Source organism: Gopherus flavomarginatus, chromosome 8 (assembly GCF_025201925.1).
Source record: "Gopherus flavomarginatus isolate rGopFla2 chromosome 8, rGopFla2.mat.asm, whole genome shotgun sequence".
Taxonomy (NCBI): domain Eukaryota; kingdom Metazoa; phylum Chordata; order Testudines; family Testudinidae; genus Gopherus; species Gopherus flavomarginatus.
Window position 1 is genome coordinate 1,310,682 of NC_066624.1, and position 15,392 is coordinate 1,326,073.

The 15,392-nt window shown below is 49.6% G+C and overlaps 1 protein-coding gene across 5 annotated transcripts in view; it reads right to left on the minus strand.

The window, feature by feature from the left end:
• DLG3 (discs large MAGUK scaffold protein 3) overlaps positions 1-15,392 on the minus strand; it is a 185,201-nt gene that overhangs the window by 82,962 nt on the left and 86,847 nt on the right. For 4 of the 5 annotated variants that reach the window (XM_050964919.1, XM_050964918.1, XM_050964921.1 and 1 more), the window contains one exon: positions 5,339-5,389. In XM_050964919.1, coding sequence (XP_050820876.1) covers positions 5,339-5,389 — 51 coding nt within the window. Of the gene's footprint in view, positions 1-5,338; positions 5,390-15,392 lie in introns of those variants that run through there. The other variant, XM_050964915.1, reaches the window with a different exon arrangement.

A 15,392-nucleotide genomic window follows, 5' to 3' on the forward strand; every position in this document is an offset into this window, starting at 1 on the left:
CAATGCAGTGATTGTGTGCTCAGCCCCTCAGACGGAGCCCATCAATGTCAGACAAGCACTGGCATTGTCTGCTAGAGGTCTCCCCTTAAACAGCTGGGCTTGGAGAATCACTTGTGAAGAGACCTGGTGAGATGGACAGGAACACTCAGAGGACTAGATATATCCTTAGCTGGGGGATGCCAATAAGCCAAGGAATGTAAGTGGAACAGTGCCCAGGTTTTGAAAACAACCCCAGAGCCTGGAGATTCCATGTGAGTTGTACCAGCTGCTCTTTGGTTTTCATGATGTGGGTCCTGAGACTCTCCTTCTTCTCCCCACTCTGAACAACTGGGTTCATCCCATGTATCAGCTCTTCAGACACGCAGTGAACACTTCTCTGACATTACAACAAACCCATCATATGGCTTGTTTCGTCTGCAGAAGAGAAGAGTGAGGGCGGATTTGATAGCTGCTTTCAACTACCTGAAAGGGGGTTCCAAAGAGGATGGAGCTCGGCTGTTCTCAGTGGTGGCAGATGACAGAACAAAGAGCAATGGTCTCAAGTTGCAATGGGGGAGGTCTAGGTTGGATATCAGGAAACCCTATTTCACTAGGAGGGTGGTGAAGCACTGGAATTGGTTATCTAAGGAGGTGGTGGAATCTCCTTCCTTACAGGTTTTTAAAGTCAGGCTTGACAAAGCCCTGGCTGGGATGATTTAGTTGGGGATTGGTCCTGCTTTGAGCAGGGGGTTGGACTAGATACCTCCTGAGGTCTCTTCAAACCCTGATATTCTATGATTCTTCTATGATTCTACATGCTCAAAGCACTATATAGGCATTGTGTCATAACAGCCCTGAGGTAAGTAGCCATACCATGACTACCCCATTTCCGAGATGAAGAAACTGAGGCATCAAGAAAAAGTGATTTGACCAAGCTCACAAAGAGAATCTGTTTGAAAACTACACAAGATGCTGGAGAAAAACCAAAAGCAATGATTGCTGCTAGAAGGAATCCAACATGAGTTGGCTGGATTGAGGTATGAAATCTATGAACGACAGGTGATCTAGTAGTCTCGTGGATTATAAAATTGAGATTTTTCATAAAATTTGGCTTTTCTTAGCCCATCCGCCTGAGAGAGATCAATCCAAAACTGAACAAATTCCTCTTGTTCATTTGGGTATCATCCTACACTGAGAATAGAAGCTGCAAAATCTGTTACCCTGGAAAATGGTTAATCTCTTTCATACATGGTAGATTTTCTAGACCAATTTAAAAGGCACTCTTTTCCCCTTGGCTTGCAGAGAGATGGTGGGGGAAGAGCAGCTGAATTCTATACGATAGCATTTGCATATGATTTTCAATTATTTGTAGGATGTCAAGGTAGTGCAGGAGGTGTTGAAATGTTCCTCCCTGCTGTGCTCTGAAAGGCTCCTGGTTGCTGTTCTGTGGGCTGGAAACTGGCTCTGACAAGCAGGCACATGACAGGTAACCTTTGGTTCCAGTATAATAAAAGCTGCTTCTCCTGCTCTGGGGTTACCCTCCCTCCTTTTGGCTGACTTCCAGCAGCTTTATGGTCAGTCTTGGGAAAGCTGCAGAGAGCTTTACTAGCCCCTGGAGCCTCCTTCATTGCTGTCTTGAGTCCATTCCCCAGGGAAGTTGTGCTAGTAAAGGAGAAGGTTGCACTAAGATATAGGATCATTGTCCTAGGACTTGACCCATTAATTGTCTAACTATGATGGGGCAACCCATACTGTGAGTTGAGACCTTAGGTCAGATAACATATCAGAGTCCGTTCACTTTCCTTTGGCAGCCTAGACAACGGCAAGTGCCGAGAACTCTCCAGCCTGCCCCAGGGCTGCTCCAGGTGAGAGCACAAGGGCTGTGGCTCTCCAAAGGCTGCAGGCTCATTGTTTAGAGAGATTTTTAATCTTACTAAACAAACTCCTTGAGAGCCCCAGTCCTTCCTGCTTGGGAAGAACTACTGTGGCTATTGCTGGAGTGGCAGCGCCCACCACAGGGGCTCATGCCGCCTTGTGTCAGGGACTTCATGAGAACAGGACTGAGCAATACTCAGTAAATCCTGCGCAACCCCAGGGCAGGATCTGCCTTTTGCTCTCTAGAACCTCTAGAGCAACTCACCTCCTGCTGTGTTCTGACCTGGCTGCAGCTTTTGAAGCAGCCAGACTAGTACTAGAGTAGCTTAGAATGACAGCGCTCAGCATGTGAGGTCAGGAATACGTTGAGCCCTGGGGCTAGGGTCAAATCTGGCAGAACAGGGCAGTCTTCTTGCTAACTACGGGTGGCAAGGGCTGCTCGTCACACCCTGGGTTATCTGGGTTTCCAGCTGCAGTGCAGGTCCAGGTGGCTGTGGACTGTCTTCACGATGGGAGGGTGGGTGGATGGCTCACTGGAGGATAACACTGTAGAGGCAGAGAGCTCCATGTACCCCACTCCCCCGACCAGCAGCACCCATGTGCCTCCAGGACTAAGCTTCAGCCAGCTGCTGACCTCACCAGGCCCTGGGAGGTAGGGTTATTTCTCTGGTGCGAAGGAGATGTAAAACTGCTGTTGCCTCTGTGTGGCTGGCACCTCAGTCCACACTGTTCATAATCTCCTCAAGTGTCTTCTCACAGCTGTTGGAAAGACAGAAGGATCCTTGTGGGGCTCCATGGGTGGGGGCTCAGGAGATGTAGGAGCAGGTGCCCTTCATGACCTCCTGTGCAGTTGGAGAGGAAAAAGCAACCTGATCTCAGTGCAACCCTGCTAGCCCCTGCATGTTTCCAGGGACAACTGTGTTGAATGCTATGGAGAGGCTCCACAATGCATGGGGGTCTGCCCCCTGCTTTGAGCTCAGCCTAGAGTGGGCAGCAGTCAGCCCAGGAAAAGGGGGGGTTTCTTGTGTGCCATATAGCTACATCCAGACTGACACCCTGACAAAAATGGCATGCAGAGTGTTAACACCTGCTGATCTGTGCGAGGGCTCGCGTGCCCCAGGGGCGGCTAAACTGCGCTGGGCTCTTAGGGGCCTGCTTGTCTGTCGTTCCTGCCAGTGAGAAAGGCGCTTCCTAGATTTGTGCAATGGAGAGTTCCCAGGCAGAGATTTCTGCAGTGGCTGAGAAGGGGGGAAATCACCGCAGACCTGTCCTACTTACTGTAATGTGGCTCCACTTTGGAGCCTAATTCCAGTGTAATAGGAAGTGCCAGTACCTACATCCACGCAGCTCGCTCCCGAGCCATAAAGCGCTGCGGAAGGGCACGTGGATGGAGACTCTGTCCCTGTACAACCCACCAAGATAGAAAGTTGAGGAGAAGAGGGAGACGGCGGTAGGCCAAGAAAAGCAGAGTTACAAGGTATGTCTTCCTCTGCTGTGGAATCATGGGGGTGTAGCTCTGTAACACAGGAAACTGATCGCTGCCGTGGTCAACCCTAAAATAGTCTCTGGCCTTGCTGGATCTACAAGCTAACGAGACTAATACAAGTTCTCCAAGGTGATTATGTTTCCAGAGGACTCAAAATGGGATTTGCCTTGGCACTTGTGCAAATTAGTGTCCCTCTGCTCATGTTAGTGTGCCCCTGTACGCATCCCTCGTGAGAAGCGGTGGAGCAGGGAAGTCAGGGTCCCTACAAGAGAATAACCAGAAAGTATCCCTTTACCCTGGAGTGAGCTGGATACCCACCTGCAAGAAAATCTCACTATCCTCTCACTAGTGAGGTGTGAGCCCCTGCCAAGCCTAGACACAGTTCACTGTGGCTGCCTGGGCCCACGGGCTGAAACCCACATTGCTGCTGTTGCCAGTAGCTGATGTACAAATGAAATAATGGCCAAAAAACTGCTGCTATCCTGGCCAGCTTGAGCCTTGTCTGGCCTTCACCAGCTTTACCCCAGAGCCAGGAGTGGCTTCCCACTTTGTGTGGTGACGTCCTGATGCGATGTCCTATGCATTCCTGATTTACCTGGTATTGGAATGCCAGTATATCCCCTCAGGCCATGCCATGCCGTAAAAACTGGGCAAAACGCAGGGACCCCTGGGCAAACGGTGGTGGGAAGAAAGGGGATTAGCTGGTATCCTGAAGTATCAGAACATTTTGTCATTGGTCTGTGGTGCAGAGACCTGCACAGGCTGGCACCCTGGCCACCTCAGTGCCAAAAGCACCGTCAAAATAAGCCACTTGCTTTCTCTCATGCAACCTATCAGTGTGCCAGGGGAGGCGGGGGCTCCGCCCTTATCCCTATGCTCCTAGCAGGGCTGGCTCCAGGAGGGAAGGACCCGCCACCGAATTGCCGCTGAAGAATAAAGCGGCGGCAAAGCTGCCGCCCAAGTGCCGCCAATAGCGGCTTTCCCCCCCCCGCCACCGCTTGGGGCAGCAAAAATGCTGGTGCTGGCCCTGGAGCCTGGGGTGAGCCTCTCATGGTGCAGGAAGGAGGTGGTTTCATACAACCATGCTATAGAGCTCAGCATTCTGGCCTTGGTGTGCAGATCCCATGGCCTTCAGCAGAGCTGCCTGTACGTCTGAGAGCAGATTCTGGCCCTTTGTTTGACACTCTAGCGAGCTGAGAAAACCGGTCCCCCTTGAGCCTGCCCAGCCCTCTTCCTGCCTTGCCCAAGGACAGCCTCTCTTCTCTCTTCAATGTCACTGCTCATCTGGAGTCACAGGGAAAGTCACCGCGGCACGGGCTCCAGGACGGAGTACTTGCCCTCCCACGCAGGACCTGTAGCAATGCCTGACTCACCCGCCCAGAGGATGTAAGGAATTAATGTGCAGCAGAGATAGATACACGTTCTGCTGAAAGTCCCAGCTCATCCTAGTACAAGCTCCTGTGTGGGAGCTAATTTTAGCTCTCGTCTGTACAGTATATGCCATCAGCCCTGCCTCATCAGTAGCTCACAGAGAGACAAGGAGAAGGCCCAGGCAGAAATTCCCCCCGTTCCAACCCAGTTTACTAGAAAACCTGTTTCTGCTGTTTAATATCCCCGTGATTAATACCTTGAAGTGACACTCAACGAGCTGACAGGGCAGAAGAGGATACGGCTGACTTCATGTGCCTGTTTGCTGATTTCTGACCCTAGCTACTCTCCATCTTGTGTGTGTGAGAGACAGACTCCACATACTTGTGTGTGAGCAGACGTGTGTGAGAGACCCCATGCATCCTATGTGCTGCATGTGCCAGGTGGCCAGCGGGGTGAGCAGGTGGGAGATTGCCGGCGGGGACCTGTGGTGCACAGGAAAATCCTGCTTTTCAACCTGGGAGTGATCAGCCTGTGCTGGTGCTCTGCTCTCCTGCATCAGCAAACCCACATGGTGACCCACAGAGCTCAGAGTGATACCACCTTGGAAAGCACCAGCATCGCACTTACCCTTTCCAGGACAATCTCCTCATATTTAAACATGCCATCGCTGCCGTTTACCTGGGGAAAGAGAGACAGTGTGTTACACCCCCAGCCAGCTCACAGAGATTCATCCCTTGCTTTAGACAGGTGCCAGCTTTCCCTGCAACATCTTAACAGGACCGGATTTCCAATTAGGCACAGTAGGCCCGTGCCTAGGGGTGCCGGTGTTCTAGGGATGCCTTACCTCTCCAAAACTGTGTGTAGGGGAGCGCTCAAGATGTTGTGCCTAGAGGCGCATAAGGTGTAAATCCAGCCCTGCATCTTACTATTGAGAATCAGGCCCCATATCTGTGGCTCTGAAGCTGAAAATCACAAACATAATCCCCTCCCTAAAATTAAGCCAAACACTTCTTTCTTTGGGCCTGATCCAAAGCCTAGAGTTCCTTTGTCCTCTTGGTTCTCTCTTCTGTGACTTTAATGGCAGTGCATTTCAAACAACAAAAAAGCAATTTGTTTTGTTCTGCCACATACAACTAACCCCTGGAACTCACTGCTGCAGGATATTATTGAGGTAAATAAAGTGGATTTATACATAACATTTAGCTTGCACCTTACCCTTCCAAATGGTTTACTAACATAAACTAGTTAATATGGTGGAGTAAATAATTCAGAGAGTAATTTATTCCACTAATTTAGCTGGTCAAAAGAGATGTTAGGAAGCATAGGGAATGGATGGAGACTGGAGAAAGTATTATAATGCCATTACATAAAACTGAATGTTACTCCTTCACCTGGACAGCGTGTGCAGTGTTGGTCACCCCACTCAGAAGGATACAGCAGAATTAGAGGGGCAGGGGGGGAAGGATGGGAGGGGTTAGAGAAGGATAGATTGGAAAGACTGCAGTTGTTTAGCTAGCCAGGAGACTAATAAGAGGGACATGACAGAAGCATATAAAATAATAAATAGTCTAGAGAAGGAAGATTGGAAGATTTTTGTTCTTCCTGTCTCCTAATAAAAAAACAAGGGGACAGTCAATTAAACCAAAAGGGGGTAAATTCAAAACTGATACAAAGAAATACCTATTCACACAATGTGTAATTAGACAGTGGAACTCAGGGCCACAGGATGTTATTGAGACCAATTACCTCGTAAGATTCATAAAGCAACTGGACATTTATATGGATCACAAGAATATCCAGAGTTGTCATTAATTATAACAAAAAGTGTGGAAGGGATACTAGACTCCAAGCTTCAGGGTTAAGCCAGTATCTTACTATTGGAGACCAGAATGAGACCTGTGAGGGGACCAGTTTACCCACATCTGTTACTGTGGGGTTCCTATGCTTTTCCTCTTAAGCATCTTGTGCTGGCTGTTGTCAGAGATAAAATACTGGACTAGATGGACCTCAGGTCCGATTTAAAAGTGGCAATTCCTATGTTCCTAGACTCTGTTGTTGCTGTTGTTCAGAAACGGCCTGCAAGCAGTTTACATACTTTTTGTTTTTTATTTTTTATTGACAGCCCATAGATTGTGTGCAAGCAGCTTGCTGCAAATACTTCAGATCCAAAATCGGAGAGGTGTTGGTTATTTTTGATTGGATTCACAGGTCACATTTTATTGATTCTGTTCCCTGATTGGATGAACATGAATCGCTGGGTTCAAGGTTAAAAATTCACACCCTGTGACTATTCTCTCAGATGCCCCGTTTCTGTGACGTTCTTGCCAATAAAGTTGCTCAACACAAGGTTCATGGAAAGCAAACACAAAAGGGATATGAATGCAGCCAAAACAAATTTACTAAAAGATGCAACCAAGTAGCCACAGGATTGTTCAGCAGGAGCTGCCCAGCTCTGTGATTTGACCGGAGTAAGAACAGCATGTGTTTCCAGAGAGACACACTCTCCAGCATCCCGAAGCACCTTATTAGCTCAGTTTTAAGGTAATAAAATTACTAAAATCTGAAACCCGGAATCCTGAGCATTCAGAGGCCGTGGTAAATGTTATTTACATGGGGAAGAAAACTTCACATCATTCCTATTTCCTTCTGGGTTCATTTTCTTATCTGCCATGTTTCAGACCCTCGTCACCATGTTCTGCCTAGTGTCTGGGCCATGGCAAGTTGAGAGGCACGAGCCCATGTGCTGGTGGACAGGAGGAGAATGGCTGTGATGGTAGAAGGGAAAGGAGCAGGGTCTGACTGCTGTCACCACTCAGTACTGCTCTAGCAGATAGTGATTGTGATTGCCTGGTACCAGCAATGCTGGAGCGTAAAGGAAGCAGGGGGTAATTTACTCTAACAGAGCTGCAGATTCACAGAAGCAAAACCTCATTTTCATTTGCTTGGCATCCTTCTTTAAATCTCCTCTGTGGGGATGATGCAGTGCTCATGGCTCATTCCCTGTGGCTGGCTCCTCCTTCTCGTGGTGCGACAAGGGAGTGAGGGTAAAACTCCCTTCTACACCTCTAGTTCCTTTTAACGTAAGGGCTTTTCAGACATGTCCCGGGCAGTGCCTGGGAGGCTCCATCACTATCCCCTGAGCTGCCATGTCTCACTCACTGGAAATAAGAATGGGTGCACCTCTTTTCTTGGGGGAGGGAGACTCATGAGAATTCCCTGATGTGTGACGATTCATTTATGCAGATGATCTTTGCATCGCTACCCAATCAGAAAGGTTTGAAGACACTGAGCACGTTCTAACTGGTTCCCTGAGTATATTTGGAAAATATTATCTCACATAGTTCCTGAATGCCAACCCTAGCAAGACCCAAGTATGTGCCTTCCACCTGAAACACATCAGGCCAAGCAAAAACTCTAGATATCATGGAACGGTACACTAGGAATATCCACTGTACCTAGGAGTCACATTAGATGGAACGTTGACATTCAAGAGCACATCAAGAAGTTGAAAAAGAAAGTGAGCTCTAGGAATTGTGTGCTCCAGAAAGTGGCCAATACAAAATGAGGAGCTGACCCCAAAACACCTGTGAAATGAGTCTTGTCATGTGTTACTCAATTGCTGAGTGCCCCCATTATGGCCACACTCAATCAGTCCTGTAGGATCATCACAGGGGACTTTGCAACTGACTCCCATGCAGTCACTGCACTGTCTCAGAGGGATGGCACCACCACCATCCATGAGGCAAGATGCCTTCAGTAAAAAGAAGAGAGAAAAACAGGTGCATGATCCAAATCATCCACAGCGTGGAAACATTCCATCAGCCAAGAGGCTGACGTCCAGAAAGAGAAAATCCCTTACCTCAAATTACCACTGCGGAGGGCTATAGAGTAACAAAATAGCAGGCATCTTGGGGAACCTGGCTGCTTCAGAACCGCTCCCTCCGGGGCCTGACTTCGAACAAAAATGCTGTTTTCTAAATTGGGCGGGAGCTGGGCTGGCAAAGGCTGGTGACAGTAGGACCATGTGGAAATTGAGGAATGATCCCAGATGTGAATGCGGAGATCAAAGGCAGAGACTTGAAGACTGCTTGATGCAGTGCCCCTGTCAGTGTCTCCCAAGGAGCTCCTGGCGCTAAGCGACACCACCAGGTTTTGGAACAGGAAGCTGTGATCATGGCACAGAATGGACCCAGCAGATTCCTGTGCCCTCGGAGGCCTGTGTGCTTCTCTGCACTCTGCTCAGTCTATGATCGATTTGGGCTGGAAACAGTAACTTCAGTTCCCATTACTTGGAGCTCTGATCACATCTGTACAGGGCTCCGGAAGTGACATTTCAAAGCCTCGCAGGTGTCATGTCTTTCAAGCCTAGTTTTGCAGCCTATTTACATAAGTCCCACTGCTCAGACTCATTAACCTTTCCAACTCTTTCCAGGGCAATATTCACACAGGAGCATCTAGCACCTGTGGGTGGTCCCATCTTGTTCAGGTACTGCTGATAGTGTCTTGGATGTCCTGCCTGTGTCACCAGTGGCAATTCTGGGCACAGTCAGGGAAAATAAGGAGGCAGTTTCACAGGCTATTAAAACACGTCTTGCCATGGAATTGGACTACAAGATGAGCTGTAATCATTTCACATCAGCAGCACATCTCCTTTGGGATGTGTTAGAAAAAACTCTCGTCTCTGAGCAGAAGCAGCAGGGTCTGGCTCTCCCACTCCGTCTCTATATATCTGAGGAGGTGCCTGTGCCATGCCTTCTTTATGCTGCCTTCTGCAACTCTACCTGCAACTCTACCTGCAAGCTGCCCTAAACTTATCTGGCTCCTTGATCTACCGCCAAGATGTTCAGCCACCACACAGGGACTATTATCTCCTCCGCACAGCACAGCAGTCTTGGGTTTGATCAGTACTTGGACTGGAGACTTCTAAGGACAAAATTAGACTTCTACGGGAAGTAGCGGTGCTAGACCCATGTCCCAGCTACACTCTGGCTCAGATAATTACATTCTTTACTGTTACTCCAAATTCCCTGTGAACGTTCAGTTGAACACAGGGTATGTATGGCTCCAAGCAGCTGTGCTGCATTGCTGTGCAGCTGTTAAACATCTGTTTCCTTCCATCACAGGTGATGAACTGATTCGTGTGCACGGAGTAAAGCCCTTTGGTGGGGCTAAAGGCTCTGTCTTAAGGGTCTCATCTCCCTTACTCTGCACTCTCCCACTGACATGGATTTACTCATCTCCTCCTCCCTCTCCCATCACACGGACCTATACAAAACTCAGAAACCTGGTTCAGCTCTTTGCTCTGCCCCTCCTTCACATGCCTCCCTCTCTCCAAAGTCCTGGGGTATCAGCTGGAAGCAACAGAGAAGGAGAAAGACCTGGGTGCATTGGTGGATCACAGCATGAGTATGAGCTGCCCATCTCATGTGTCCATGAAAAAACGGTAATTGACTCCTAGGGTGCATCAGGTGAGCTATTTCCAGTAGAGATAGAGATGGGCTATTATCATTATATGAAGCACTGGTGAGACCTCATCTGGAATATTGTGGGCAATTCTGCTCTCCCATGTTTAAGAAAGAAGAATTCCAACTGGAACAGGTACAGAGAAGGGCTGCTAGGATGATCAGAGGAATGGAAAACCTACTGTGATACAGCATGGCCAGAGGGCAGCAGGAGAGTGTTAGCAGGGAGCCTTATTCCCTGCAAGGGGAGGAAGGTTTGCTATAGATTAACTAGAGCACCTGAAGCCAATTAGAGCACCAGCAGTCAGCCATGTGATAAAAACCCCTGCTTCAGTCAGACAGTGCGGGAGTTGGAGCAGGATGGTTTGGTTGGAGCAGAGAGCAGTTTGAAGGAGTTGGAGCAGAGAACAGTATTGAAGAGAGACAAAAGGAAAGTTTGGAGGAGTGCTGCGGTGGGCTGAGAAATCCAAAAGAAACCCTAGGTAAGGGGCACCTGGCTTGTGTAGAAGGAGGGCAAGAAGCCCCTTCCCAAGCTGAAGGGCAGGAGAGGGAAGTAGCCCAGGGGAAGGAACCGCTAGTTCAAGTGGTTCACCACAAACCTCAGGGCCCCTGGGTTGGGACCTGGAGAAGAGGGCGGGCCCAGGTCCCTCCATCTTCACGGACGCTAGTGGGGTAATTAAAATACCGGTTCAGAGGCAAGCAATGGCACCCTGAACCTTCCCCAAAGAAGAGAAAGTGCGAGACCCAGCATAGCAGTACCGGCAATTTGCCACACTATCTTATGAGAGAAGACTTAAGGAACTTGGCTTGTTTAGCCTAACCAAACGCAGGCTGAGGGAAGATATGATTGTGCTCTATAAATACATCAGAGGGATAACTACCAGGGAGGGAGAGAAGTTATGTAAGTTAAGGGCCAATGTTGGCACAGGAACAAATGGATATAAACTGGCCATCAAGTTTAGGCCTGAAGTTAGATAAAGGTTTCTAACTATTAGAAAAAGTTCTGGAACAGCCTTCCAAAGGGAGCAGTGGAGGCAAAACACCTAACTTGTTTCAAGGACTGAGCTTGATAAGTTTATGGAGAGGATGGTAGAGTGAGACTGCCTACAATGGTTTATGGTCCTTCCACACCTGCTATTAGCCAATATCTTTGATAGCCAGAGAGGGGACACTAGAGGGGGCAGGCTCTGAGTTACTACAGAGAACTCATTCCCAGGTGTCTGCCTGGTGGGTCTCATGCCCATGCTCAGGGTCTCACTGACTGCCATATTTACGGGTGGGAAGGAATTTTCCTTCAGGTCAGAAGGGCAGAGACCCTGGGGAGGGGTTGCGCTTTCTACTCCAGCGGGGGGCATAGTCACTTGCTGGTTTAAACTGCTGTAAATGGTGGATTCTCTGTAACTGAAAGTCTTTAATGATTTGAGGACATCAGTAAGTCAGCCAGAGATTATGGGTCTGTTACAGGAGCGGGTGGGTGAGGCTCCGTGACCTGCGATGTGCAGGAGGTCAGACTAGATGATCACGCTGGTCCCTTCTGACCTGAAGGTCTGTGAGTCTAAGAATAAGCAGGGCATACTAGTTATGCAACAGACGCACACTGCAAGGCCCTGGCCTCCGTGACAGGGCACACAGCCCATCAGTGATCAGAGAGCCTGGAGCGCTGGGCCAGAGGCCTGAACCAGCCAGCAAAAAGCCAGGCTCTGAGTAAATGGCAGCCACTGTCATAAAGCAGACACTTGCTTACAAGTTTGCTGGCCGGCACATGAACTTGGCAGAGGCATGGCAAGCGTCACTAAGACACAGGTACCCCTAAGTACCAGGTATCCATGTAAACACATTCCTGGGGATTGTACAGCAACACACCAACTCCGAGAAAGATGAGGACGGGAGGACAGACTAATGGATATAGATGTTTTATTCGAATCCACAGATACCAGGTGTAGGTCGGTAATTAATCACGACAGGAGTGTGGTACGTAAGTTATTTGTATCTATGTATAAGAAAGAAGCCACCGGAGGAGCAGCTCTGTCTGGCCGGAAGGGCAGCAGGACGTTTGGCTGCTGACAGGAGCCAGGCCTACATGTGTTAGCGTACCTGTAACCACTGAGCCAGGCGCTAGGACTGGACTTCGTTGACAATAAACCCGTCCGAGCCTTCGCCACCCAGCTGAGTCTGTGCTCGTCCTGAGTGAGGCTGCTGGGCCAGCTGTCAGCAGCGAGCGGGCGCAGCACATGGCAGAACATGCACGCATACCCACGGTGCTGGGTGCAAAGGCACCTCTACATTGCAAAAAAAGACCAGTGGCCCGGCTGCGGCTCGCCCGGATCAGCTGAGCTGCAGGGCTATAAAATTGCACTGTGGAGTCTGGGCTCGGATTGGAGCCCAGCCTTGGAGACCCTGCGGTGGAGGGAGGGTCTCAGAGCTCAGGCTCCAGCCTGAGCCCAAAGGTCTACACTGAAATTTGACAGCCCCGAAGCCCGAGCCACACAAGCCTGGGTCAGCTGACCCACAGGGACAGGTGCCATGATAAAGGCAGCCCCTTACAGAGCGCGGTCTCAGGCCTGGTGCCAGGCAGAGGGGCCGGGAGCACAGATATTCTTCTACAGTGGATCTCACTGCTGTCAAAACCTAGGAAGGTGTGAGCAGGGCAACAAAGAACAAACGAAGCATGATACTATGGTATCCTGGTAAAATGCAGGGTGATCAAATCAGAGGTGAAACTGTCAATATTCAGACTGTGGAATATGTGCTTTGTTGGCTATCCAGCGATTCAGAGGGGGTGAAATCTGGCCCCGCACACTACCAGGCATTCCAACACCTTAAGCCTGCCTTCGACTGGCCCTCTGAACGGGGAAGAAATTATTAGCCCCATTCTTTATCCCCTAGTACCACATTACAGTATTCCTTTCCCTCCTTGGTTAGCATGCCACTGATTCGGTTGTCTACATGACACTGACTGAGAGCCAGATTCGTCCTGGGGTCAGCAATATTGTTTACCCTGTACCATGATCAGCGGAACTGGAGTCAGAGGGCCATGTTCCCTAGAGGGCTGTTATGGAGGGGCCATCAGGAGAGCATGTGCGTGAGGAGCCAGGCTGCAAGCAAGGCAGCTGCACCCACAGAGCAGTGCACAGGGTTTAATGAAGTCCCACTATTCAGCTTAACATGCATCCAGCTTCCCTCTTCGCTAATGCAACCCCCGGGGCGGAGGGCAGTGGGGCTGCTCTTCTCTGGTTAGGGGCTGCTGGTTCCACCCCCTGAGCAGCAATTACAACACACAAGCACTGCCCCTGCCACTCCCCTTCTCACCCTCACCTGCTCCCAAATGCCTGCTACAGGGGGACCGCTGCATTCCCCAGAGGGGCCTTTCTGGTATGTCTACACTGCAGCTGAGAGCGTGTCTGGCACTGGCAGTGGCTCAGGCTAGCCACCCATGCTTGGATCCAGAGGTCGGGCGGGCTTGGACTTGGGTGCCACAACGTCCACACAGGTGTTTTTAGCCTGCTAGCTCAAGTAGAGGTAGTGCAAGTCTGTCTACCCGAGCTGGGAAGCTCTCTCCGAGCTGCAGCGTAAACATGCCTATAGGTCCCAGAGCATGGGGATTCCTCCCGTTAACCTCGCTCCTCAAATCAATCCCTCTCTAATCAGCTTTGCTGCTCCGCTCTGAGGGCTTGTCTTCATATACAGTGCTATGGCGGCAGTGCTGCTGCAGGGCCACTGGAGCACTTCCGGGAAGATGGGAGAGCGTCTCCTGTCAGCGTAGTTAATCCTCCGCCCTGAGAGGTGGTAGCTTAGGAGGGAGGAAGCTCTCCCCGCAACATAGTGCTGTCTACATGGGGGTAACTACGTCACGCAATGGGGTGGATTTTTCACACCACTGAGCACAGATATAAGTCTGTATCGTAGACCTGGCCTGAGCTCACTTCAGTTTATCAGTATATTTCAGACACCACTCTCCAGGTGCAATCACACCACAGGCGTGCAGGGAGGGACTACTCCCTCTTCTTGTCCCATGATGTGATGCATCTGCATTTTCAGACCAAACGTTTGCTGGCCTACTGAACTGCCATCTCATGTCTGATATGCTGTTTATTTTCACTCCTCAGTCTCTTTCAACTTTACAGTTTCCCAGGAGACAGGCCTCCTGGGTTATTGTTCTGCCACTGACTTGCTGTGCAATGCAGGCATACCTCCCTGTGCTTCAGCTTCCCCCTATGTAAGATGGGGATTCGCCATCCCTGACACGTCTTAAATCAAGATCAGACATTCTTCAAAAATCTCTGCTCTAGGAATTTGTCTGAGGCAGTTCCATGGCTTGTGCTATAGAGGTGGTCAGGCTGGGTGATGACGGTGTCCCTTCTGGTTTTGGAATCTATGAAAATGCAGATAGTGATATTTACTTATGAAACAAGCATGTTGTAAGGCTTAGTTAGTTGTTCCCAGTGATCTATCCTGATCAGCAGTCAAGGTGGAGGGGGGAAAAGTTGTGGTACTTCCCCAAGGTCCTCCCACAAATTAAGTCCTGCCTCTCTGAGAAACTCACGTGAGATTGTGTAATTTTTCAGAATATGCTCATCCCTCTCTGGCATGTTTTGATCAGCAGTCACATAGTTAACAACGGTGACATTTAAATGATTGTCACAGTGCCAGAGTGAGCTCAATGGGACAGCACATTCCTTCCAGAGCCATTGCAGGCTGTCTGCACACTCTGGCAGGCATCGCTTGGGCAGTTATACTTGGATCCCATTTTGCAAGGTTTTCTTAGCAACTACCAGAGCTGGAGGCTGAGTTTTGTAAAACGGATGTTCAGATTTAGGAGCAGATCAGACTGTAAGTACCAGCTCCCTAAGCTACAACGAGCTAGCCCATTTCAACCCCAGATCCTGATCTCTGCTCAGCCATGGCCTCTTCTGAGCAAGGGAGTGAAACTGTAGGTTCTTAGCCCAAAGTGTGGAGTAATTTTTCGATGTGGGCAAGTATCTAGATTGAAAAGATCAGCCTCGTTTCAGAGTAGTCAGGTAACGATGCTTTCTACTAGGGGGTTGGCTAAAATGCTGCAGTGACACAGCTGTCATGTTGCAGCTGAGCGACTGTAGCGCTTCAGTGAAGATACCCCCTATGCAGACAGCAGAGGTTCGCCTGTTGGCGTAGGTAATGCACCTCCTCAAGAGATGGTAGCTGGGTTGATGGGAGAATTCTCCTGTCGATCTCGTGCTGTC